Source organism: Melospiza georgiana, chromosome 19 (assembly GCF_028018845.1).
Source record: "Melospiza georgiana isolate bMelGeo1 chromosome 19, bMelGeo1.pri, whole genome shotgun sequence".
In the NCBI taxonomy this organism is placed as follows: domain Eukaryota; kingdom Metazoa; phylum Chordata; class Aves; order Passeriformes; family Passerellidae; genus Melospiza; species Melospiza georgiana.
The window spans coordinates 5,275,428-5,299,463 of record NC_080448.1 but is presented as its reverse complement, the minus strand read 5'-3'; the positions used below and the strand labels follow the sequence as shown (position 1 = coordinate 5,299,463).

General features: G+C 50.1%; 1 protein-coding gene across 4 annotated transcripts in view; it reads left to right on the top strand.

Annotated features, from left to right (window-relative positions):
* The window catches only part of GTF2IRD1 (GTF2I repeat domain containing 1), a 71,894-nt gene that overhangs the window by 8,043 nt on the left and 39,815 nt on the right, over positions 1 to 24,036 (top strand). For all 4 annotated transcript variants that reach the window (XM_058037523.1, XM_058037521.1, XM_058037522.1 and 1 more), the window contains exons 2-6: positions 12,807 to 12,935; positions 14,961 to 15,102; positions 17,877 to 18,023; positions 21,516 to 21,699; positions 23,191 to 23,507. In XM_058037523.1, the coding sequence (XP_057893506.1) occupies positions 12,813 to 12,935; positions 14,961 to 15,102; positions 17,877 to 18,023; positions 21,516 to 21,699; positions 23,191 to 23,507 (913 nt within the window). In that variant the 5' untranslated portion in view covers positions 12,807 to 12,812. The remainder of the gene's footprint in view (positions 1 to 12,806; positions 12,936 to 14,960; positions 15,103 to 17,876; positions 18,024 to 21,515; positions 21,700 to 23,190; positions 23,508 to 24,036) is intronic.

The following is a 24,036-nucleotide window of genomic DNA, read 5'->3' as shown; positions in this document are numbered from 1 at the left end:
ACCAGAGTCTTTATCTCTGTGGGAATTTCACCTGCAGAGATCCAGCCCTGTTGCTGCCTGCACAAGGCTCTCCATGGTAAAAGGCAGCTCCAGTACCATTGCTGTAATGCAGATGTTTCCTCTGTTTTCACATCTGTCACAAGGGTGATGCTTGGCTCCCCTCTGCACCTCAGTGCTCTCTGAACATCACCTGCTCAGGTTGGGGCTTAAACCCCAATAAATTTTCTCCCCATCTTCATTTATTTCTCTCTCCCCAAGCAGCATAGGGTCCTTGAATATATTTTTTTTTCTCCTTTTGGTTAATTTTTTTTCTCCTTTTTCCTGCAAGCAAGATGAATATTTCAACCCCTGCTGATTTTGAGTGGGCCATGGAGCTGATGTGGTGATGCCAATGGGCAGAGCAGAGAGAGTGTGTGTCCCACAGGGCCAGGGGTGCCTGTGGTCAGGGCTGGCACTCCTGCAAAGGGCTATTTTTAACTCCTGGGCTGGTGCTGGGTTGCTGTCAATGCATCTGAGCACGTAGGCGTCCTTTATTATTTTGAACATGATCATTCAAAATAATGTGGAATTGTCTCTGCTCAGGGGAGCTGCTGCTGTGGATGCTGCAGAATCCAAGGAGGCTTTTTGCATCTTGTGGGGGTCTCATCCATGTGCAGACTGGATGGATTTTGCTGTGGCATTGTCCCCATGGGGGTCTCATCCATGTGCAGACTGGATGGATTTTGCTGTGGCATTGTCCCCATGGTCCATGGAAGCTGGGGCCAGGTGGCAGCTTGATCTGGCACTTTGGAGGTGCAAGACCAGGAGAGGAGAGGGGAAAATTCTCCTGTCAGGGCTGCAGGTGAGGAGAGCAGCAGGAGGGTGACTCTCTTCTAGTGTTGGCTGATGGCTTCATGTGCTGCCCCATGGCTCCACACTCCCCAAAACCAAAACTGGTGCCACTGGTGCACAGCATTGCTTGTCTGTGAGACAGGACACATTGCTGGGGTGTCTCTCTTCTTCCTCCTCCCCGTCACACTGTTTGTGCCTGGGTCTGGTTCAGGGAGAGCCAAGCTGAGTCTGTACCCCCAGTGTGTGCTGAAGCCATGGTGATACCTGTGGAAACCCTTCCTGCCAACACCATTCCTCTCAACCTTTCTGTGTGTAGGTTTTCTGTCCTCTCCCCTTTACTAACCCACCTTTCCAGTGATGCTATGATAGGCATTTAGGCCAGGAACTGCTTTCCCAGTGGTGATTTTGCTGCACTTTGGGGTGCTTTGTGCAAGGCAGTGGATATGGAGTCTGGGGGAGATGTTCATGGAGATGGAGCAGTGCCCCTCCTTGGAGGTGCTGGAGAGATGCAAGGTGACACTCAGCTCCCGGGCAAAGCCTCTTCAGGGTGGCTGGGCTGGTTTCTTCTCCCTGTCCCAAATCACTGGCCCTGGATAGAGGTTAAGGTGATTCTTCCCATCTTGAACAAAAACAGCATTTTGCTTTGAATCAGTGTTTGGGGCTCTGTCTGAGTCAACAAGTTATCAGAGGATGAGGCAGAGTGGCTGAAATCAATGCTATTTATTGGGGCAGAGTGGCTGAAATAAATCCTATTTATACATTTCCCTGCCCACTATGGAGTAGTTCTGTGTTTACCTGCTCTGGCTGCATGTGCAGTGAAGAGCTGAGCACAGAATTCACCCCCTTGCTGCACCTCTTGCCTTTTCCTTCCCACCCATTTGAGAGGAGCTGATTGAGGAATGAATTCACAATCCCAAGGGTCCAAATGCTGTGATTGCTGTGGGGTGGGGGTGGATGAGGGTGAGTGTGCTGCTTCCTGCACTTGTGCCAAGTTTTGGTGTTGGGGTGATTTGATATTTGGAAATTCTCATTTTTTATTGATTCCTACAAGTTTTGTGGCATGTGAGGCTGTGTGGGTCCTGATGGGGTTTGGTGTGTGCTCAGCAATGTCCTGAGCTGGGGTGATGGAGAGGCTGAGTTGTCTCTGGTGGTTCATCCCCTCATTGCCCACCCCATGGATGATCACATTGAAGGGTTCCCATTTTTCAACTCAACAAGCCCTTGTACAAAAACTAAGCTGTGAACCCCCAAAATAAGCCATGAACCCCAAAAATAAGCCATGAACCCCAAAAATAAGCCATGAACCCCCAAAATATGCCATGAACCCCAAAAATCAGCCACATGCTCTCTGCCTTCCCTGTCCCAAGGTGCTTTTCCTTTACCTAGCCCCCAAAATCTCTTTTTTGGGGGCCCAGACCCACCCTCCCTGCTCCATCTCCTGGAAGCATCACCATGCAGGAGCTCAGTCAGCATCCAGCCACCTCTCACACACACTCTCATGGTTTCATGGTGCAGATATATTTATTTTCTGTTATTTATGAGGTGCCTGAGCCAAGCTCTTCGTTTGCCTGCAGGCAAGGAGCCAGGGTGCTTTATGGCGGCTTTTGGCACCCCAATCCTGCCCTGGGCACCCCAGGAGTGGTGGGTACTGGACCTTGGGTGCTTATTTCCCTGCCCCTGCATCCAAAGTAGGCTCTGAATTTGGGACATGCTTCTCTTGTCGGGCGCCAGAGCTGCCGATTAAGGGAAACGTGCCACAAGGCAGGTTTGCTTTGCAGGATTAAAAGCAAATAAATATTTATGCATTATGCAAAGCAGCTCTGATAAGATATGTGTGTCATTGGGAATTTGAAGCAGTTTCAACTTGGCCCTGAGATGAAGGGGTGTGTATGTCGATGTGGTATGGGGGCTTAAGAGGATGTTTCTTCTCCTGCTGCAGAAAAATAAAAATAGAGAGAGGAAAACAAGGGGTTTCTTGCTTCTTGGGCTGCTCTGGTCTTGGGTTTCACCATCTCCTGCATCCTTGTGTCTTTAGCTGCAAAAATGGAGAAGAGCCAGGGAGAGAGAGCAGTGCAGGCAGCATTTTGGATGCAAATATAATGCTGGCCCTGCTCCTAATATTCACTGTGTTTACACGTAAATGCAAACAACTGTTGACTTAGTTTCAATAGATAATGTATTTCATAACACAATGGAAATGAGAATTAAGCTGGAATTTAGCAGGAGGGAACATGTGTTTCTGCAAGACCTTGGGCTCTGCTGGCCCCATGGTGTTGGGGGACACCTCTGCCAATGATTTCCTTGGCTAATCCTTTCCAAAACAGTGTGAGAGGACAGGGGCAGGGCTGGGGGCTGCAGGTTCAGGGAGCTGAGCTGACCCGCTGGCAAACTGGGTTTATAGGGACCAGGGCTGGTCTGGGCCAGTTTCTCCCTGGGAAAGAAGGGCTCTGGGGTGGGTTGAGGTGTCAGGGAAGGGAAATGCTGTCCCAGGCTCGAGCCTGAGTGATGACAAGTCCTGGAAGGAGGAGGCATCAACAGCCAGGTCACCTTGTCCTGACGTGACTCCCAGCAGGAACACGTGGGAGAGGACCTGGCTTGTTTTGGGGCCAGATCCCGGCCAGCCTGGAGCCATCCCCACAGGGCTCCCTGGGGCCCGCCTGGGATCAGGGCTGTCATCAGAGCCACTCCTGCTGCATCTGCCCTAGGCTGGCACACTCCCCACCCCAATCCCTCTGGGAGCGCCAGAGAGACCCTGGCACACAGCAAACCCCTCCAGGGCTCTGCTGTCCTGCCCAGGTGAAGGCACCAGTGTTGGTTCCTCAGAGCCCCCAGGGGCAGAGGTGTTGCTGGGACAGCAACTCTCTGTATGTGAGTCTGTCCCATCCATCTGTCCCCATCAGCACAGCTGGGCTTATGGCACTCAGGGCTCAGTGTTCAAAAAGCCAAGCCTTTGTGAACGTGGGGGCAATCTTGTGGGGTATACCTGAGATGAATTGGACACTGGGGAATCTCCCCACAGGAGCTGGGGGGGAGACATCCATTCTCCATCCACTGGAGAATCTCCCCACACTGGTGGGGACACCTTGCTCCACCAGCTGCAGAGCAGGATCTGGTGTTGCTGTCCCGGGTGGGATGCTGCCTCTGCCATCCCCAGTGGCTTCCCTGTCTTGCCTTGCCATGGAAGGTGATGTCCCTGCCTGGGGTTGGTGGGAGCCATGGCACCCACAGCAGTTTGACTGCAGCAGTGGCACTGAGCCCTGGCAGGGTTTGCATGGGAAAGGGCAGGGTTTGTTTGGGGCTGGTGTCATGGCCAGAGGCTGCCTGGGCAGGAAATGGGGATCCTGGCTGGCTGCAGCTCCCAGGCAGCGCTGTCAGTGCCTGCCTCACCCGACGGGTCACACCAGGGCGGGGGCAGGCTTGGCTTCACCCAGGGCTGCTGCTCTGCCAGCGTGAGTCACTGCCCTGTGCTGGGTGCCCGGCTCTGGGCAGGCACCAGGGCTGCGGGTGGCAATGGCTCTCTGCACGCGTGCTCACAGCTCTGGGGTGGGGGTGACCCAGGACCTGCTCTCACCTTTGTGACTCATCCCATAAAATAAAATAAAATAAAATAAAATAAAATAAAATAAAATAAAATAAAATAAAATAAAATAAAATAAAATAAAATAAAATAAAATAAAATAAAATAAGGGAGAAAGGAGCGGGGAGCAGACAGGAATGGGAAACTCAGGGAATGGGATGCTCCCATCTCTGAGCCTCCTTTCATCCTCATTTAAAAAGCCATTTTATTTTTTTTTTAATGAGTTTATTTGTGTAGCCAGCCTGGATTAGCAAACAGCCCATCCTGTAACGCACGGAATACTCAGTGCTGAGACACCAGTAACCAGAGAGAAATACTAGAGATAAAATTAAACATAATGAGATTATGTGGCATCTCTCTGTCAGGGACCACCTTATGCAGAGCAAACTAATTGCCTGTGCAGAGCAGAAAGTGGGTGATGAGCACTGTCTGGGAGCTGGGGAGGGGCTGTTGCCATCAACTGCAGCTTTGCAAAAGAAAAAAGCATTGGGGTTGAGCGCTGAGGAGCAACATGAGGAGCCCAACAGCTTTTGGGGGACGGGGATGGAGCATCCTCTGGCCAGCCCTTGTGGACTCATTGTCCCCAGCAATGAGTTGGTGCTGCTTGAGTAGCCTTGCAGTTTGAGTAGCCTTTTGCTGGATAATAATTAATAAAAAAAATTAATAATGATAATGATAATCTAGAGCAATGTCTGGTTAGATAGACAAGGTGGACGTGCCAGTTGAGGCAAGAGCCAGGATATGGCATTGAGCGCTGTTCAGAGAAAGCAAACCCCCTGCCAAGGTGTGGGGCCAGGGCTGCAACACCAGGGGCATCATATATATGGGATTTTTCCTTAATTTAGTGGGGAGAAAAAATATTTTTAAGAAGCTAAAAAGCATGTGTCTGTGTAATACAAAATTCAAGTTAGGCTCTTAGTTATTTCATGGAAAACAACAGGCTTTTTATATTGGCTCTTGGGGTAGGAAGAGAGCAGGCTAGAATAAAGATTTACAGTCTTTGGGAGATTAAAGGCCCTTGGTACATTGTTCAAATACCACGAGATTAGTTTCCAAGGAGACGGATACCAGTTGCCATAGGCACCGGGGGCCAGGAATTAGGATTGCGATTTTTTATCCTGATCACGCAACCAGGAGCTGAATGCTGTTAAAACTGGGCTTTAAATAACCCCAGTGTTAGTGTGTGCACTGCTGAACCAGAGCAGGGAGCAGAGTCTGCTTGCCTTCCCCTGCTCCAGCACCCACTCAGGCATGCAAGGTGGGGGCCAAGTGCTGATGGAGGGGTGCAAGGGGGGTACAGGGCTGGGAAGGCTGGTGCAATCCCAAAACCTGCCTTGCAGGTTGTCCCATGGCTTCTGAGGTCGTTTCACCTCATTTTTTTTCCACTGAGCATGGTTTGCCATCATCTTCTTGCAATGACCAGCAGTGATGGTGGTGCAGGAGCTGGGGATCCTTCTACATCCATGGAATCATGTGGTTTGAAAGGGACCTTAAAGGTCACCTCGTTCCACCCCACCCCCGGCATGGGCAGGGACACCTTCCACCAGCCCAGGGGATGTACCAAGGGCTGGAATTATCAGCCTGCTAATTTTGGCTTCCCCATGCCACTTGCTTCTGGGAAGTGCAACCTGAGCCCTGGCGTTGGAGGTGCTGGAGCTGTGTTTCTCCTTCTAGGAACGGCCAAGCAGAGGGGTTTGTGTGGGAAGGGGTGCTGAGCTCCCTGCTGCAGGCAGAGTTTGGGGCTGGGCATCCCCCTGGGCAGGGAGGCTCAGCTCTGGGAGCTGTGCAGGCACCCGGGTCCCTGAGGCTGGGTGGTTCTGCTCACCCCCCAGCCACCCTGAAGCTCATCTTGGCCTTGCTGACCCCAGCCATTCACACAGAGCTGCTGGGGCAGGGTTCAGCTTTCCATGCAAAGTGTTTTCAGCATCCCTCCCTGCCATGGTGGGAATGCTCCAATTAACACTTTTTTTCCGCCTTGTTTTTCTTTAAAATTTCTTTATTAAAGGAAGAAACAGTTGCTGGAAGCAAGAGCTTCTGTGCCTGCCTGCTGTGAGATTGCAGCATGGAAACTTGTCTGGAGCTGAAAGCAGTGCTGCTGGAGCTCCACAGGCACAGTGATCCCCCTGCAGCTGCCATGCCATGGAAGTGTTTATCCTGGGGGAGATGAGATACAGCTTCTGAAGGGCACTTGATCCTCTTCTATCTCTCTTTGCACTAGACAGAAGCCTGCTATAATTTTATTATGTTATTATTAAGATATGCACCTAGGCTAGGCTGAAGGAAATCAAGGTGGCTGCAGAGTGCTATGCCCTGGTTGGAGATGGAGAGTGAAATTCCTGTGGTAGACACTTTTCCCTGTGGGAGCCCCCAGTTTGCTCTTTGCTTCTTTTATAAGGGGGACTAAACCACAGCAGGTGCCAGATTATCCAGGAAAGCAGAGCTGAGGCAGCAATGCTGGTGAACGTTGCAGTGCCCCTGTGTGTGTGAGGAGCTTTTCCAGCAGGTGCCTTGGCATTTGTGGGTAAAATAAAACACGGAAGGATGTGTTTGGTCATGAGAGCTTGCTCTGCCCTGTACTACCCATATGGAAGGAAGCAGGGAGGGGAGATACAGGGTTTGGGAGAGCCAATGGGCAGTGAGGTGAGAGCTATAGGCTCAGTGGGGATGCAGCACAAAGCAGTGTTTGCATCCTCACTGTGCTGGCATCACTGTGACCCAGACTGCCCCAGAGGGTGTTTGCCCCCCAGCTCTGCTGCTTTCAGTCTTTGGATAAAGGTATCACCTTGAAAAGCTGATATAGGCTTGACACCTTTCAGTCCTGGAAGAGCTGGGACAGGAGCACTCTGTGCTGGGTTCAGCCCTGGCTGGATGGGCCCAGAGAGTGGTGGGGATGGTGCTGCATCCAGCTGGGGCCAGGCACCAGTGGTGTCCCCCAGGCTGTGTGCTGGGACCAGCTCTGATCAATGTTTTCATTGATGACATGGATGAGGGAATTGAGTCTTTCACTAGTAAATCTGCAGGTGACACCAAGCTGGGAGCATGTGTCCATCTGTTGGAAGGTAAGAGGGCTCTGCAGAGAGACTGGAATGGTTGGAGGGATGGGCAGAGTCCAATAGGATGAAGTTTAACAAATCCAAGTGCCAGTCCTGCATTTTGGCTACAATAACCCCTGCAATGCTCCAGGCTGGGGATGGTGTGGCTGGACAGTGCCCAGGCAGAAAGGGACCTGGGGGTGCTGCTCAACAGTGACTGAACGTGAGCCAGCAGAGTGCCCTGGTGGCCAAGAAGGCCAATGGCTCCTGGCCTGGATCAGGAATGGTGTGGCCAGCAGGAGCAGGGAGCACTGGGCACTGCACTGGGCACTGCTGAGGGCACACCTGAGTGCTGTGTCCAGCTCTGGCCCCTCAGCTTGGGAGGGACATGGAGTGGCTGGAGCACATCCAGAGGAGGAAACGAGGCTGGAGAGGGGCTGGGAACAAAAACCCTGTGAGGAACCCCTGAGGGAGCTGGGGGTGCTCAGCCGGGACAAAAGGAGACTCAGGGGTGCCCTCATCACTCTACAACACCCTGAAAGGTGGCTGTGCCCAGGTGGGGTTGGGCTCTTTCTCCAGGCAGCACTGACAGAATCAGAGGACACAGTCTTTTGCTGTACCAGGGGAAGTTTAGGTTGGATATCTGGAAAAAATTCTTCACAGAAGAGTGATTGGATACTGGAATTGTCTGCCTGGGGAAGGTGGTAGAGTCACTGTCCCTGGCTGTGTCTAAAAAAAGACTGGATGTGGCACTCAATGCCATGGTTTAGTTGATGAGGAGGTGTCAAGTCATAGGTTGGACTTGATGATCTTAAAGGTCTTTTCCAACCTAATTCATGCTGTGATTCTGTGAAAAGTAGCAAAATAAAAGGGAATTTTTGGATGTGTGGAGAGATGTGGCAGCAGTTTGACCAGGTTTGGGGCTGGGGGTGCCTGGACACCCACATTTAGGGGCTCAGATGTGTCCTCAGCAGATGCTGCAGCATGGCGCCTGGGCTCCCTCAAAACCCAGAGCTCCTTTCTTGTCGCAGGAGAGCTGTGCTGCAGGGCACCCACACACAGGGCATGGCTTAGGGCTTTTCAGGGTGTTCAGACAGCTGAGGGTATTTCTGGGCATTTTGTGAGTGCCCTGGAGCACAGTTGTATCTGCTGTTCCACTGCCATTGGTGCTCATGGAGCACTCACCAACCACCTCTTAGGGACACAGCAAACCATCCTGGCATGGGCATGATCTGCCTGAGATGGAGATGATGGTGTGGCCACAGAGGCTGAAGGCTGGCACTGAGTTAGCTGTAAGGGATTTTAGGGTTTAGCTGGGCAGGACAGGTGGGTTAAATCAAATTGCCCATGTGGAGCAGGTATCCCCACTGCTGCAGCAGAAAACCCAAGGACAGCTGTTGGCAAACATGGGGCCCTGTCACAGTGCTCCTTGGTCACATCTGCTCCTCTGATAGCAGTTCTTGCTTAAGCAATGAGAAAAAAACACAAATGGAAATTCAAGCCTGGTCCCTACCTCAGCTTTTGCCCTTGCTGGGGTTTCCAGGGCTTTTTGCTCAAATGGCTCCAGCTCACCAGGCACCTAAGATAATATAATTATAATTATAATGTATATATATTTTTTTATTTTGCTGGAACTGGGTTTGGTTCATTTGGGCCTCCCACCATCTCATCAGAACCACTGAGGCAACAGCTAGAATTTTCCTGGAAAAATGAATAAGTGGATAATTTCCTGCCACTATTGTGTGGAGCTGTGGGCAGGACCAGTGCAATGGTCAGTTTTCTTCTTTCCTCTTTTTTTTCTTATTTTTTTTCCCCAGCTGCTCCATGGAAACATTAGAGGGGCTGGTGAGGGGATGTGGCTGCTGTGGGTGCAGGGCTGGGGGGCCCTGGCCCATTCCCCAGGAGTTCATGAGCCTGCCTGGCTTTCCCTTTGCTGCAGCTCAGGTGATTCATGAGTGAAACTGCCCCGGGGCCAAGTTTCTAATCTTTCCCAGGATTATCAAGGGAGATGTTGTAAGAGCCAAGCAGGAGATGACATCCTGTGCCAGCTGTTGCACACCACCCTCTTCCCCTGAGATTACTTTGTGGATGAGAAATAATTAAAAAATAATAAAATTTGATAACTTTTTTTTTTACAAAAACCCCTAAAAAATGTTAAAACAATGTGCAAATATTTGCTTTGGCCCCGTGACAGTGGTGTGATGGTCCTTGAGCAGTGGTCCCCATTGCTCCTGGGGCTGAGGCTCAGTTTGCAGAGGTGTGATGGGGTGTCCCAGGAGCAGGACCCCTGGGGAAGGTGACACCAACCCTTTGGGGGTGTCCCAGAGTGGGGTTTCAGTAGGACAGGCTGCTCTGCACCCATCCTGCCCACCCTGCTCCCTGCTGCCAGCCTGAAGTGCTGTAAGAATGGTTTACCCTAGTTTTCCTAAAGAGGACTTTCCCTTTAATTAGACAAACAACTTCAAGCCTTGTGTCTTAATTTGATTTAAATAAGCCTAGCACTTGCTGGTGAAGTTTTCTTTCCTCCCTTTTATTCCATCCCTTCCTTAAATCCACTGTCATGCTCTTTGTGACCACAAATGATTAAAAGCTTTACTGGAATATTGTCCCCCCCCCTCCCTTAAAATCCCATTGTGTTACTTGAGTCATCTTTTTGTTATGTTTTTTTTTTTTTTTTTTTTTTTTTCTTCTTGAGTGATTCTTGCTGTACTTATTAAACAATCAGCCAGGAGAAAGGGATTCTTTTTGTCCCAATCTCCTGCAGGACAGGAAGGGGATGCAGGTACCTTGCCCCGTTTCCCATTGATGTTATCCCTGCATTTCCTATTGGTTCCCTCTCTGCAGCCAGACCCAGCTTGTGGCTTTGCTTTTTGCAGCCAAGAGAGGAGCATCTCTTCCCTGGAAGTGCTGATTCCTGTGGGAGGCCATGGCTGAGCAGGTTGGTGCAGCTCTCTGAGTGGATGCAACCAGCCCCACCAAGGCAGGGACTGCTTCTCCAAAGTGCTGCTAGAAGGCAGCAGAATGTCCATGTGACAACAGACATATTTAGTAATAAATAGGGCACTCAGAAACATGTACAGGCATCCAAAACTTTGCTGTTTTTAAAAGCAAAATTTGCTGTTTTCTAAGCAAGTTCTTGGGGGAGTGAGGAAGGGAGTGATGCTCCCTGGAGCAGGGCAGTGGCTGTGCCCAGCTCAGCTTGGTGGCACCACCAGCACCTCCCTGTTTTGTGCCAACTGCAACAAGGCACCTCTTTTTAGCCCAGCATCCATGAAAATAGGGAATTCCAAGTTCCTTGCTCCTGCAGAGCTGCTTGGGAGCTTGCAGATGAATGGGCTCCTGTCTGTCTGTCTGTCTGTCTGTCTGTCTGTCTATCTGTCTGTCTGTCCACCCTTGCATGCACAAGCTGCAGGGCTGGAGCAGAGCTTCCTGGTGTTGCTGTGATGGTAAAGCTGGAGGTGCCTGGCAGAGACCTGTCCCCAGCAGGGGACACCTGGGGTCTGTGCCCAGCTGCAGGACCATATGTTCAGTTTCCTGCTTTATTTCCTGATGCCTGTTTAGGCCAGGTTCCTTCCCCCCAAGATTATCGTGGAGGAGATGCCCAACAGCTTTGTTAGAAAGTGTCAGATGGGTGGAAAAGGATTTTCCTGGATGGTTGTTAGTGTGGCTGAGGTTCCAGCTCTGCCATCTGCAGGTGCCAGTGGAGCCCCAGCATTGCTTGGCTGCTTTCAGGAGCTGGCAACATGGGGAAAAACCTGGAGGGCTCATCCAGAGCAATTCCTGAAATTCAGTCATTATTGGTTAATGGGATTTCTCTCCCCTCTTCATTAGCTTATTGCAGACCCTTATAAAAGTTTGTCCAGAGCAGTTGTGCGTGTCCCACCCAGGAAGTGTTCAAGGACAGGTTGGATGGGGCTTGGAGCAACCTGGGACTGCGGAAGGTGTCCCTGCCATGGCAGGGGGTAGGAATGAGATGGGCTTTAAATGCCCTCCAACCCAAACCATTCTGTGATTCTTTCATAACATGTGTGTACTCAGGCACCTGCAGAAATGCCAGTTTGGGGGAGCTTGTTATTTTGGGCCAAACTCCACCATTTCCCCAATTTCACGGGGCAGCACAGCTCTGCTTTGCATTCAAATCCCTTCTGCTTGGGCACAGGTGCAAAGTAGGGCAGGAAGGTGAATTTGGGGATTTGCTGTTGCCTTTAAGCTGTGTTTTCAGTGAGGCTGGGCAGCTGTGGTTATTGACTGAGTGGTAAATTGAGTTATGTGCAGGCAGCTTCATCTATATTCCCCACCTTCTGCCCATCCAGCCTTGTTAAGGATTCTCTAGCCTCCTTCATCCATTTGTGAGCACATGATTTATGATCTGGTTCAAGTGGTTTATGAGCTAACTTGCTGCCCTTTATTGGCAGGACTAAGGCTGGGTGCTGCAGCAGTGCCCTGCAGATGGAGGGGTGGTAGCTGGGAGGGATGTGTTGGGTGCTGGGGGTGGTGCTGTCTCGAGTGTGGGTGTCCCAGCATGGGTGTTTTGGGGGTGACACCTTGCCTCAGTGTTCCTGCAGCACTGGCATTACCATGAGTAGAGATGAGACATGAACACTGAGGTGCAGGAGCCTGGTGCTGCTGCTGCATTGTGGCTGGGTCACAGCATTTTATCCCATTTGGCTGTGGGGGATGGAGATTCTGGGCTGAGCCTTTTTTCAGGTATGTGGTCTCTGCACTACATCTTGTCCTGTTCCCCCTGACACAAGAGCTGCAGAGTGGGGTGATTTCATTAGGGAATCCCTTGCCATGAGCTGCATCTCAGAGCACTGTGTGACTTTGACCTGTTTCAGGGACACTTTGGGTGGCAGGCTCTGCTCTTGCCCGGGATTTAGAGCAGGAGGCACAAGGACAGTCAGCACGGTGTCTTTGTGGGGACAAAGCCATCACCCCCTGCTCACAGCTGCCATCAGAGTGCTCTGTGCCCACTTCAGCACCACATCCTCTGCCTTGCATGGCCACAGGCTGCAATCTGGGGTGTCCCACCATGCAGCTGGTCCCATGGTGGTGGCATCTCCTCGAGGGTGAGCTCCAAATGCAGAGGTGATCTGGCCACTGCTGGTGCACACAGCATTGGCTCCAGGGTTTGATTACAGCTCAGCAGCTCCTGCAGTTATCTGCCTTTAGTAAAGGACTCATGGGGATTGTGGGGCTCAGGCTGCTGTGGCCTCTCTGCATGCCTCAGTTTCCCCTGTGTTCCTGTGCCAGCATTGCTCCTGTACCACACAATGGAAGTGAAGTTTCTCTGGTGGTGCTCAGCTCCAGCTCTCTGTTAGTAACAGTGATACACAGCTCTTTCATTTTTTTTTTTCTGTTTTCAGGTGAATATGGCCTTGGCAGGGAAGCCTTTAGATGTGACACTCCCCACCTCCAGAGCTGACCAATGGAATATGGTTTTTCCCCAGAGAGACGAAATCATCACCAGCTTAGTGTCTGCCTTAGACTCCATGGTAAGAGGCTGGTGGCACCCCTGTCCCCATCCCCCTCCCTCCTTTGGCCTCCATTTAGCAAGGCTGTCTGGGTGCAGGGCTGGCACACGATGCCTGGTGAGCTCATCCCGCTCTCTTCTGCTGCTGGAAAGCCCAGGGAACTGCTGAGAAATAAAAACCCTTTCCTGCCCTGACAGCCATAAGGATCATAAAGTCAGCACAAGTTAATCTCAGATGTGTATTGTTTTCCCATTAATATTTATGTTGGTATCAACTGGCTGAAGGGTGGTTGGCTTTTTTTTTCTTGCTGTTTTACCAATGTTACCGTGAGCATTTACACAACAGCAGAACAATGGCTTTTTATCTCTGAGAACAAAGAAAATAACTTTCATATCTTTTGACGTAGAATTCCCAGTGGAAGCCTTGCCTAAGTCAGCCGTGCTTACATAAACAAGATAACTGTCTGGATTAAGTCTCATGGACCAGAGCTAATCTTATTTTTAACTGTGAATGTGATCAATAAGGGAAAGAGGATGTGTAGTAACAAATGTCTAATGCAATGAGATGTGCTAAATAGCTCTCTCTTTTTAAAGTCAAGTCATATGTAATGCATTTATCTAGGATATGTTTTCCTCTCTATGCAGGTAGAGGTTTTTTTCATTAATACCAATTTCCTTCTCTTTGACATCACCACCCCACTAAGGAGCAGGTTCCCTGGAGCCTACACACCCCAAGCAGCTTTGATGATTTATATACTTGCCATCCTGTACAACAAATTATGTTACCATAGTTTGGCTTCTTAACGAATATTCATTATTATGCAGTCCTTGTTAGGAGCTTACACAGGGGCCAGGGAGCCAAGCTGCTCCTGAAATTCAGCCTTTATCCCAGCCCTTCAGAGTGGCAGGCTCTGTGCTCACTGAGCTGCCTGGTAAATAAACCACAGGGCCACATGCATGTCACCAAGCAGGCTTAGGGTTTGGATTTGTTCTGCACCCAAATCTCACACACCTTAGTTTTTGTGTTTATTTTTTGAGTGTTGGGCTTTTTGAGCAAAATACTTGTCTTTGCGACTGGGTTTTGAAAGGAGGATTCTTAAAAATATCTGTTTTGTGTGATTTGATTCAATGCCTCCTTGAAGCAGGTGAGCAGGAGGTGAAATGACCCAGCAGAGAAGCTGGTTTAAGCCCACACAAGTGAAGCTCATTGCAGGTGTGTGCAGGGAGCTGGAGGTAGCTTAGGTGGGTTGGTCCATGTAACTGCCCTGCTCTCCTGCTCCCTCCGTGGCTGCCATCCTCCAGCTCCTCTGTGGGGTTGTTGATGTGCCTGACCAGGGCTGATGCTGGGAAAATTCCCCCTTTTTTACCCATTTAAATGATGACCTGGGGATAGCATCTACCTAGCACCAGTGCTGTAGCTATAGGAATATGACTCAGGCTGCTAGCACTGAGTAACTATTATAATATAAAAAATACTAATAAAAATTCATATACATGTGTATTATGTAGAGCAGGAAGGGCATGTTACATAAAATGGATTAATGGAAGAAGTTTTTTCCATCTCTTTGTTGTTTTGCATAACTGTACAAGAAGAATCGTTCCACTAATCTGGACTTTGACCATATTAGTGTTCTGCAGCTGAAATAAGATTCCCGTGTTCCTTATTCCATTAGAGCTGGTGGAAAAATGCAAATTGTTATCGGTTGTGGTGTGGATTTTTTGTTAGATTTTTTTTTTTTACAGGAATGTTTTCTTTTAAAGAAATGCAATAAAATGTTTATTTTTAGGCTAGGAAGAAGTGAAATAAAACGATGGGTAAATAGCTCTTGTTTTCCAGCTGGGTATTTTTGTAGAGCTGTAAAGTCACCGAAATTTTTTAGGCGGCGCCGTAAACCCATGAAATTCTGACACAAACCAGAACACTGCTTTTGATGGGAGGATCTTTTTGGTGGGAAGGATAAAACCCACTGGGAGATGGCAGGGATGGGAAGGAGGAGTGGGAAGGAGCTGCCCCAGCTGTGCTGTGCTGACCTGGTGCCTCCAACAGTGCTCGGCGCTGTCCAAGCTGAACGCGGAGGTCGCCTGCATCGCCGTGCACGAGGAGAGCGCCTTCGTGCTGGGCACTGAGAAGGGAAGGGTCTTCCTCAGCGCCCGCAAGGAGCTCCAGGCTGACTTCCAGAAGTTTTGCAGTGAGTATCTGCACCTGCACCATCTCCCATGCCAAGGTTGGAGCTCCAGCTGTGCCAGCTGTGACTCCTACTGAGCACAGAGTGGGCACTGCAGTGCTGTCTGTCAGTCCGTGGGGATGAGGGGTGTTTGAAGTGATGGAGGAATTGGGAGGGAGCTTCAGCCAGAGCCCCTTCCCTTCCCTTCCCTTCCCTTCCCTTCCCTTCCCTTCCCTTCCCTTCCCTTCCCTTCCCTTCCCTTCCCTTCCCTTCCCTTCCCTTCCCTTCCCTTCGGTGGCTCAGGGCTGGATGGCTGCTCTGCTGCCCTGCTGCTGTTAGCCTCCGGCACTGGTTTTTGAGGACTTAGCAGAAATAGTTTGTCCTGGTGATCCTCCCAGGAGCAGAAAGATTTTCTTGGTCCAAGGCTTTTTTTCCTGGTTTTGGAAAAACAGGAATGGATTGGTTGTTGTTGTGGAGCTGCTTGTGTTTTTGAGGGATGAGCAGTGGTGACAGGATATCTTGAACAGGTGCTGTGTTCCCCCAGTCTCAGATCAGATTCACCAAGGGTCTCAGGGATACCTGTGTGTGGCAGACCTTCTGTCCCAGCTCTGTACCTCTGCCAGTTTCCAAAAAACAGTCTGGGAGCTGAAGGGAGGGTGGGAGCCATTCTGTGAATGTGGACCTTGTTTCTTGGACAGCATCATCCCCAGCATGCTAACTTCTGCTTTCCTCACTCAGTGTAGAAACTGGAATGGGATCTGGTTTTGGTGGTGCTGAGGACACCAGACCCAAATCTGTTCTATGGTGGGATGTCAGTGGAGAGAAATACATGGTGTTGATAGAAACCACATGGGTGCTTAATCCATTGGAGAGATTGTTCAGGAAGGGTTTGCTCTGGTGACACCTGAAGCTGCCCAGGTCACTGGGTTGTTCAGTGCATGGCTCTACAGGAGCAGCTCTCTGCCATGGCTCTGCCCAGCCCCTCATCCTGCTGCCCTGGGCAGCTGCTGGCCAACTCTACTATTCCATCCTCTCACATCCTGGTTAGTTATCCTCCCCTATGTTCTGCAGGAGATGTTTCCTACATTCATGGGCAGCTCTGCTTTCTCTTCCCACCACCCTCAAGATGTAGATGGCAATGGGGTGGCCAAAGGGAGGGAACTCCCTTGTGTTTCCTCAGGCTGAGAGAGGTTCTTCAGTCTGGAGAAGAGAATCCTGAGAGCCCCTTCCAGTACCTAAAAGAGGGAGAATGACTTTTTGCCCAGGCAGATAATGAATAGAACAAGGGAGAATAATAATTTTAAACTAAAATGGGAGAGATTTAGGTTAGGTGTTAGTAAGGAATTCTTCTTTTGGGTGTTAGGAGCTATTTGGATTGGTTGCCCAGAGAAGCTGCAGCTGCTCCATCTTTGGAAGTGTTGAAGGCCAAGCTGTACAGGGCTTGGAGCAATGTGGTTTAGTGGAAGGTGTCTGCCCATGGCAGGGGAGTGGAATCAGATGGGATTTAAGGTCTCTTTTGACCCAAACTTGTTCTCTGATTCCATGATACATCCTGGTTGATGCCCTGCTGCTGTGCAGGGGCAAAGCACCTGGCACTAGATCCTGATTCCCCTCTCTTTGGTTTCATTTATACTTTTGTCAAAAAGAAATAGTCATGTCTGGTTGAAAACAGCAGTCTTGAGGATGGGGTTTGAGTAAAGGGGATGATGCTGCAGACAGGGTGAAATGTGATAACTCTGTCTTGAATTATACAGGCCCAGACTCAACTCCACTCCATAAAGCCCTTACAACTGGCACACAGTGGAAAATATCCCTGGAAGTGCCTCTGATTTCTTGCTGCACTATTAGAAAGATGGGAATTAATCTAAAGCAGACATCACTTGGAGATGTAAGAAGCCTCTTATCTCTCTGGGACACAGAGCACCCTCCTTTATCTGAGCCTCTGGTCCTGCCTCTCATGATGTAGGGGGGAACTGACAGTGATCAGAATAAATGTCAGTGGAGGAGGGAGAGGCAGCACTTGGATGATGCAGATGCATTTCACAACCTTGGTAAAACATCCCAAAAAAGTTTTCCAGGGCCTGTTTTGCCATGCTGTGGGAGGCATGTGGAGCTTTCCAGGGGTGGCATGGCTGTTTACTTTGCTGTGTCCAGTTCTGTGTGTGTCTCATGTTGCTCTTGAGCACTCCCTGTGATGTCCCAGCCATGGACTTTTTCCACAGGAGGATCTGTGAGCTCCTTGAGCACCCAGGCAGTATCCAGGCCTGACTGCCAGTAGGAGTCTGTCGAGGATGATGAAGGAATTAGTCCTTTGTCACCGAAAATCCCTTGCAAATTACTGTGGATAGAACAGCAATAATACATTTGTAGTGTTTAATTTTCTGTGCATTTAGAGATGCAAAGAAGTCAATGCTGAAGATATGCTTTATTTGAGTTTAAAGGGGGAAATTAGCAGGAAATAGCTGGTATTACTGAGCTATGTGATGCTGAAGGGTAAAAAAGCCTCCAAGAAAGGCGGATTTTGTTTTCCTGAGAGATTGAAGGCTAAGCAGATTGAAACCAGAGACTAGAAATGGACTGCCCAATTAGTCATAACTGTTTCAGTCTGGCTGAGTGGGAAAAGCCAGGGAAAAGGGGGCAGGCACCGGATGAGTGCTGGCACCACTGCCTATTGCCAGTACCTTTCCCTGCATGTTGGGGCTGCTGGGATCATCCAAGCTGGGGCATGAGGTGGGTGTGAGGGCTGGGACACTTGCATTGTCCCCACAGTGACTCCTGTTTTCTCCTCTCCCCCTCAGGAATCCAGCAGAGGAAGGAGCAGGACGCAGAGGTGCAGAAGAAGGCAAAGGAGTGCGGGCAAAGGGTGCTCAGGGTGTCCCCGGACCAGGGATCAGATGTGTACCTCCTCAGGAAGATGGTAGAGGAAGTGTTTGATGTGCTTTATAGTAAGAACCTTCATGCTTCCCTTTGGGGATATGGAATGTCCCTGGGGCTCACTGAGCTGCCCAGCACTGCCACCAGCTGTGGCTTTCATGCCAGGCCAGCTCCTCGGTGTGGGAGCAGGTGCCAGGTGAAATGGTGAAATGTGCTCCTGTACAGAGTTAGCACTGCATTGAGATGGGGTTTGGCCACTGCTTCTTCATTTTCCAGTGCCCCAAACTGAGCCAAAAAAATCCCTGTGCTGAATGAAGCATCCTTTGTGTCCCCTGACCAGGGGAAGCCTCTGATGTGATTTCCATGCACACCTTTATCCCTGCCACTGCATCCACAGCAGCTTTCATAGCCCTGTGTTGGAGATCTTCAGATTCACTCTCTTTTCCCTGGCAAGTCTATTTAAGAAGAAAACAGATGATTTTCTAGCATGTGGCCCTGCAGCCCCAACTTCCAGAGACGAGGTGGTGCTGCTCCAGCACATGTATCATCCCCAGCAATAAAGCTTTTGCAATTAAATATAGATGACCATATGGCTGCTGGTATGGAACCCAGTGGGTTGCAGAGCTCCTTCCAGGCCCAATCTGCAGTGGCTTGAGCAGCAGCAGCACCTTCTTCTCACTGACAAGGATGCACTGGAACCCCTGTGGAGTGGCTGGCAGTAGTGGTCATGCTGCTGGCTTATCCCCTGGCAGCTGTGCTAGTCAGGGTAGGAGAAGCAAAACTGGCTTGGGAAAACAGAGCCCCAGTTATTCCCCCATGCTGCTGAGAGGTTGTGTTAGTTCTGTGTGATGCTTTAGGGAGTGCAGGCCCTGTGGCTGGACCAGCTGCAGAACTGGGTGTTTGTTTGTTTCTGGCTCCCCATCACCATCTGAGATTCATGTAGAGCCCTGCTGGGGCTGTGCAGGGCTCCCTGGTTGTGGATGTGACCTGGGAATGGGCATTCCCACACAACAGGAGCTGCCACCAGCCACACTGGGCTCACATGCAGGATTTGCTGCTGCTGGCTGTTGCTGGCATCTTCCACAAGCTTCACAGACAGGAAAAGGGAGCTGGCATCTCTTCTCCCCTGGGACAGAGAGTCACTGAAATTTTCTGAAGCCACTTAGAGGCAATATTCCCATTAATGGGAGCAATCAGATCCTATTGCTGCCTTCCAAAGGCTGGGCCCAAGGATGAAGGAAGGGATGGTGCAGAAGAACCAAGGGAACAGAATGAGGAGGGTGTTTTTTGCTGCTCCAAGCTGCAGGTCTCATTGTCCTGCTGCAGGTACAGTGCCAAACTTTGCTGTCCTCTTGGGAATATGTGAATTATTAAAATATGACACACAATAAATACATAATTGCGTTAGAAAAGCTTGATCAGCGTGCATCTGCATGGGCTTTATAAACAAGGCAGCCCATCCATTGGATGATTAGTAAGGCTTTTTACAGTTTCAAGGTGTATGGAGGTGTGTGGGGGCACATTGGCCATGTCCTCTGCCCAGCATCCCTGGGACAGCAGTTTTGGCTTTGGCACTGGGTGTAATTCTGCCTTTCTTTCTGCTGCTGCTTCAGTAATGTCAGCTGTTTCCATCCTTGAGCCTCTCTGTGGTGAAACCTGACAAAGCTGCTGCTCCCCTCCCTTCATTCCCACTGGGAAAGGCCTCTCCTGGTTGAGTGGGGAGAAATACACAGGAGACAGCAGATGCCCCAGGGTGATTCTGTTTGTAACACTGAGAGGACTGTGAGAGTTTAACAATTACAATTCTTAGGTTTTTTTTTTTTTTTTATCCTTTCATCAATAAGGATTGGAAACAAAAAATCTTTTAAAATGCTCAGTCAAAAAGATTCCCTCCAGAGCCTGGTAATCTCTGCACCAACAGGATGACTGATTACCAGTGGCTTCTATTAAACAGGCATTAATGATGATTATTGTCTCTTTGGCCAAACCATGAGTCTCTGTGCAGCAGTGCAAGGCTTCTGAAGGTCACCTTGACAATAACACAGTCCTCATAAAAATATGTTTGGGGATTTCTTGAGCATTGGGTTGATAAGGAGCCACTGTGGACATTGGGAGCTTCTCCCAGTCATGAAGAGAGGTGATGAAGGGAGGTGGAGAGCTGCACATTGGGGCAGGGAAACTGTCAGCTTGCAGAAAGTAAACTCATGGTTCAAAGGCTTATTTTAAAACTTTGGTTATTTGCTTAATTAAAATATTATCAGTCCTCCCTATAAGAAGCCTTAATGGCCCGTGCAAGTTGCACATTGTTAGTTATAATGCATTCCTTCAAAGGACATGGTGAAGAAATCACTTTTAGCAAGGACTTGCTGGCAGAGTCCTAAGATTTGCAGTATTTCTGTAAGATCGTTTGGGTTTTTTTAAGAAGAAGGGAATAAAAAAAGATTGGAAAGCAAATCCACAGTATAAAATCCCTCAACAACTTAAAGGTCCTGTAACCTTCTCTGTCTGCCCCTCAGCCTGGAGATGAAGGTGCAGGCACTGTATCATGCCACCAGATGTTCTGCATCTGGACACTGCTTTGCCAGCCAGGTTGCATTTCTGCATGGCTGTTTCTTGTGCTTCATGCTTTCAGCACCATGTTTATTGATCACAGTGGCTTGGGTTGGTTTCCAAAGTAATTTTTCCCCAGAGAGTTGCCTGAGGGTTTTGAAATCCTTCAGAGCAGGCTGTTTTTATGATGGTGTTTTGCCTGCAAAGTATAGCAGGACAGCCCTGGTCTGGGCACACAGGCTATTTATCTGGTTTAGAAAATCCCCATATAATGGCAATGCTGCTACAAGGGAAGGAAAAGCAATTTGTACCTGACTCCTTAGGGAAATTTTGGTGGCAGAGGTAAAATGGAGCCAGAGGCACATGGTGGGACTGTGTTGCCAGTGTTGAAGGGAGCAGGTGAGAGTTCTGGGCAGCTGGAGGGGACTGTGCAGTCAAATGTGTCAATGTTCAAGCTGTCTGTGAATAGTGGGATGGAGGGAGATTGTTGATTTTGCTTTTTTTCCTTGTCTGTCAAAGTGAATCAAAGCTGCTTGACAGCAACAGCAATCAAACTGTTTTCCGTTCTTCCAGGAGGTAAAATAAGAAAACTGACTCGAAATGAGGTTCCCAGAATATCTCAGTAAGCATGAGATAAAAATCATTGTGAGCTCCTCTGCCTTCTTTGTCAGCCCTTGGCTCCCTCCCACCCTGCTGATGGCCATGTACCTCACTGGCATATGGCTGGGCACTCCCAGGGGTAGGCTTGTGCCAAGTGACCCCAACTGAGGATTCTGCTGTGAAACCTGAATGATGAGACATCTGTTTATTGGCTTTTATGAGCTTTTTTATTAATTAGTGCTTTTAGAAAGGAATTGGAGTGCCTTGCATGCTAAGTGTGAAGGTAGGAATGGGTTTTTTCTCCAAGTGATCCTGTTGGTATTTCTTGCTCTTCCATTTAGTGCTCCAGCCCAGCTCAGCCATGGTGAGGGGCACAGGGGGTTTGTCAGTGTGTAACTCTGTCCCCTCCCCAGGTGAAGCCATGGGGAAGAGCAGCGTGGTCCCTTTGCCCTACGAGAGGTTCCTGAAAGAGCCAGGCTCGCTGGCAGTGACTGGCTTGCCTGAGGGAATCAGCTTTAAGAAACCCCTGGAGTATGATGTGAAATCCCTGATGGCCATCCTAGAGCACAGCCACAGCATCCGCTTCAGGCTAAAAAGGTAATTTTAATTTTGGGGACCTCCAAGGAGCAGGAGAGCAGCGAGCCCTTGGGATGGTGGCACAGGCCAGGAGGGTCCCTCTCATATCCCAGCTTCTCCTCAGGACCCACAGACCTGGGTCCAGCCATGCCAAATCCAGCCTTGCACAGAGATTTGTTCGTGTTGGGGGGCTTGAGTCCATTTCAGGCTCATTTCTATAAAAAGTGTGTGTAAACATGCACATTAACTGCATCTTTTTATGTGTCTCTGCCAAAATTTCCACTGCGGTAAGCTAAGTGCTTTCTGTCTCCAGAGGGATTTCCAGGGTAAATGCTGCAAGTGTCTTCCCAGGCTGAAATGGGTTTTTTAATGCCAGGCAAGGAGGGAAGTGGGGGACTGCAGCAGAGCAAACTCCCCCTTTTGGCCACATTTATGCAAGGGGTTCAGTAGTTTTAGGTGCATTTCCCCTGCATTTGCCTTGCTGGCAGCACCTCAGATCCATTCAGAAAAATGCTGAGCATGACCAAATACCTCCTCTAAAGGCTTGATGCTTCTGGAAAATCAGGCTGAGACAGCTAAAAGTAGGACACGCAGAATTTGTGCTGTCTGTGAGCTTGTGGCTCCCTGTCTCATGTGGAGCACGTTGGTTTCTTCAGTCTGAAACTCATTTGCAGGCTGACTGAGCTCCCCCTTGAATGTGCCATGGGTGCTGGGGGCTGGCATACGTAATGGAGCCAAGTGATTGTGGTCATAAAAGGTTTTACCCCTTAAATGCACTGGGCATGGAGCTGTGCAGCTTGGTCCTAGCTAAAAAATATGCTCTGAACTAACCAGCTTTGACTAACCAGCTCCACTTAAAGAAGACAAGAACCATTTAGGTGCCTGAAGATGCTCAGGAGTTTGATGGATGTAACTTGTGAATCACAGAACAGAACTATAGAATGGTTTGGGTTGGAAGGGATCTTAAAGACCATCTCGTTCCAAGCCCTGCTGTGATCAGGGATGCTTTCCACTATCCCAGGCTGCTCCAAGCCCCATCCAGCCTGGCCTTGAACACTTCCAGGGATGGGGCAGCCACAGCTTTCCTGGGCAACCTGTGGCAGGGCCTCACCACCCACACAGGGAAGAATTTCTTCCTAATATCTAATCCAAACCAGCCCTCTTTCAGTTTGACACCATTCCCCACTGTTCTGTAACTCCCTGCCTTTGTCAAAAGTCCCTTTCCAGCCCTCCAGTACCTTTGGGTAATGGAAGGCCAGAGTATGTTCTCCCCAGAGCCTTCTCTTCTTCAGAGTGGACAATCTCAACTCTCTCAGCTTTCCAAATAGGAGAGGTGCTCTAATGGTCTCCTGTAATGGTGCTCCTCAACAAAAAGCCTGGCAGCTGGTGGTGTCCCACCTTCCCAGGCATGGCTCTTCTTCCCCATCCAAATCCTTGCTTATTGCACCTTAGCACTGCCATGGGCTCAAAGGAACCTGTTTTTCCCTCCTCTTCTCCCTTCCTTCCCCTCAGGCCAGCAGATGAGCCCAGCCGAGAGCCCAACCCCAACATCGAGTTAACTTGTTCCTCCCTCGCCTCCAAGGGCAGCCGGGACTCTGGTGCCAACAACGGCCCCGTGGCCAAACCCAGCTCGCAGGACGCCCCCTCGGCCATTGCCATCACCAACTTCCTCTACGGCGTCTCTCTGCCCGGCCCCGTCGCCATCGACCTCAAGCAGGAGGCGTCCTCGGGCCTGCCCGGGCCCACGGCGGCGGCGGGCGAGGCGCTGCTGGGCCGGCCGGCGGCAGAGCTGAAGGTGCCTTCCTCACAGGAGTACAGCGACTGCTGTGGTAATAGCCTGGAGTGTGCTCTCCCCTCAGGGCCCGGGGCACTGCCCGGCCCTGGCCCTGCTAGGGGGTGTTGGAATTCCTGGGATGAAAACCAGCCTAGAGCTGGGCCTGTGTGGGAGTGAGCAGAGCCCCTGCCATGTTGCACTGCCACAGGCCTTCCCTTGGTGCTTGCAAATGGCAGGGCACACCTCTGTTTTTGCCCCAAGTGGCAGGCACACCTTTGGTTTTGCCCCAAGTGGCAGGCACACCTTTGGTTTTTGCCCCAAGTGGCAGGCACACCTTTGGTTTTGCCCCAAGTTGTTGTCTTATAGTGCAAGAGTTCTATTGTCATTACATTGCATTACATTGCAACGGCTCCATATTGCTGGAGCTTCGTACCTCCTTGATGTTTCTTGAAGGCAGCTCCTCTAGGCACTGACCTTGCCCTCACAGCAGCCAACTCCAACTCCAACTCCAACTCCAACTCCAACTCCAACTCCAACTCCAACTCCCACTCCCCCCCCCCCCCCCCCCCCCCCCCCCCCCCAAC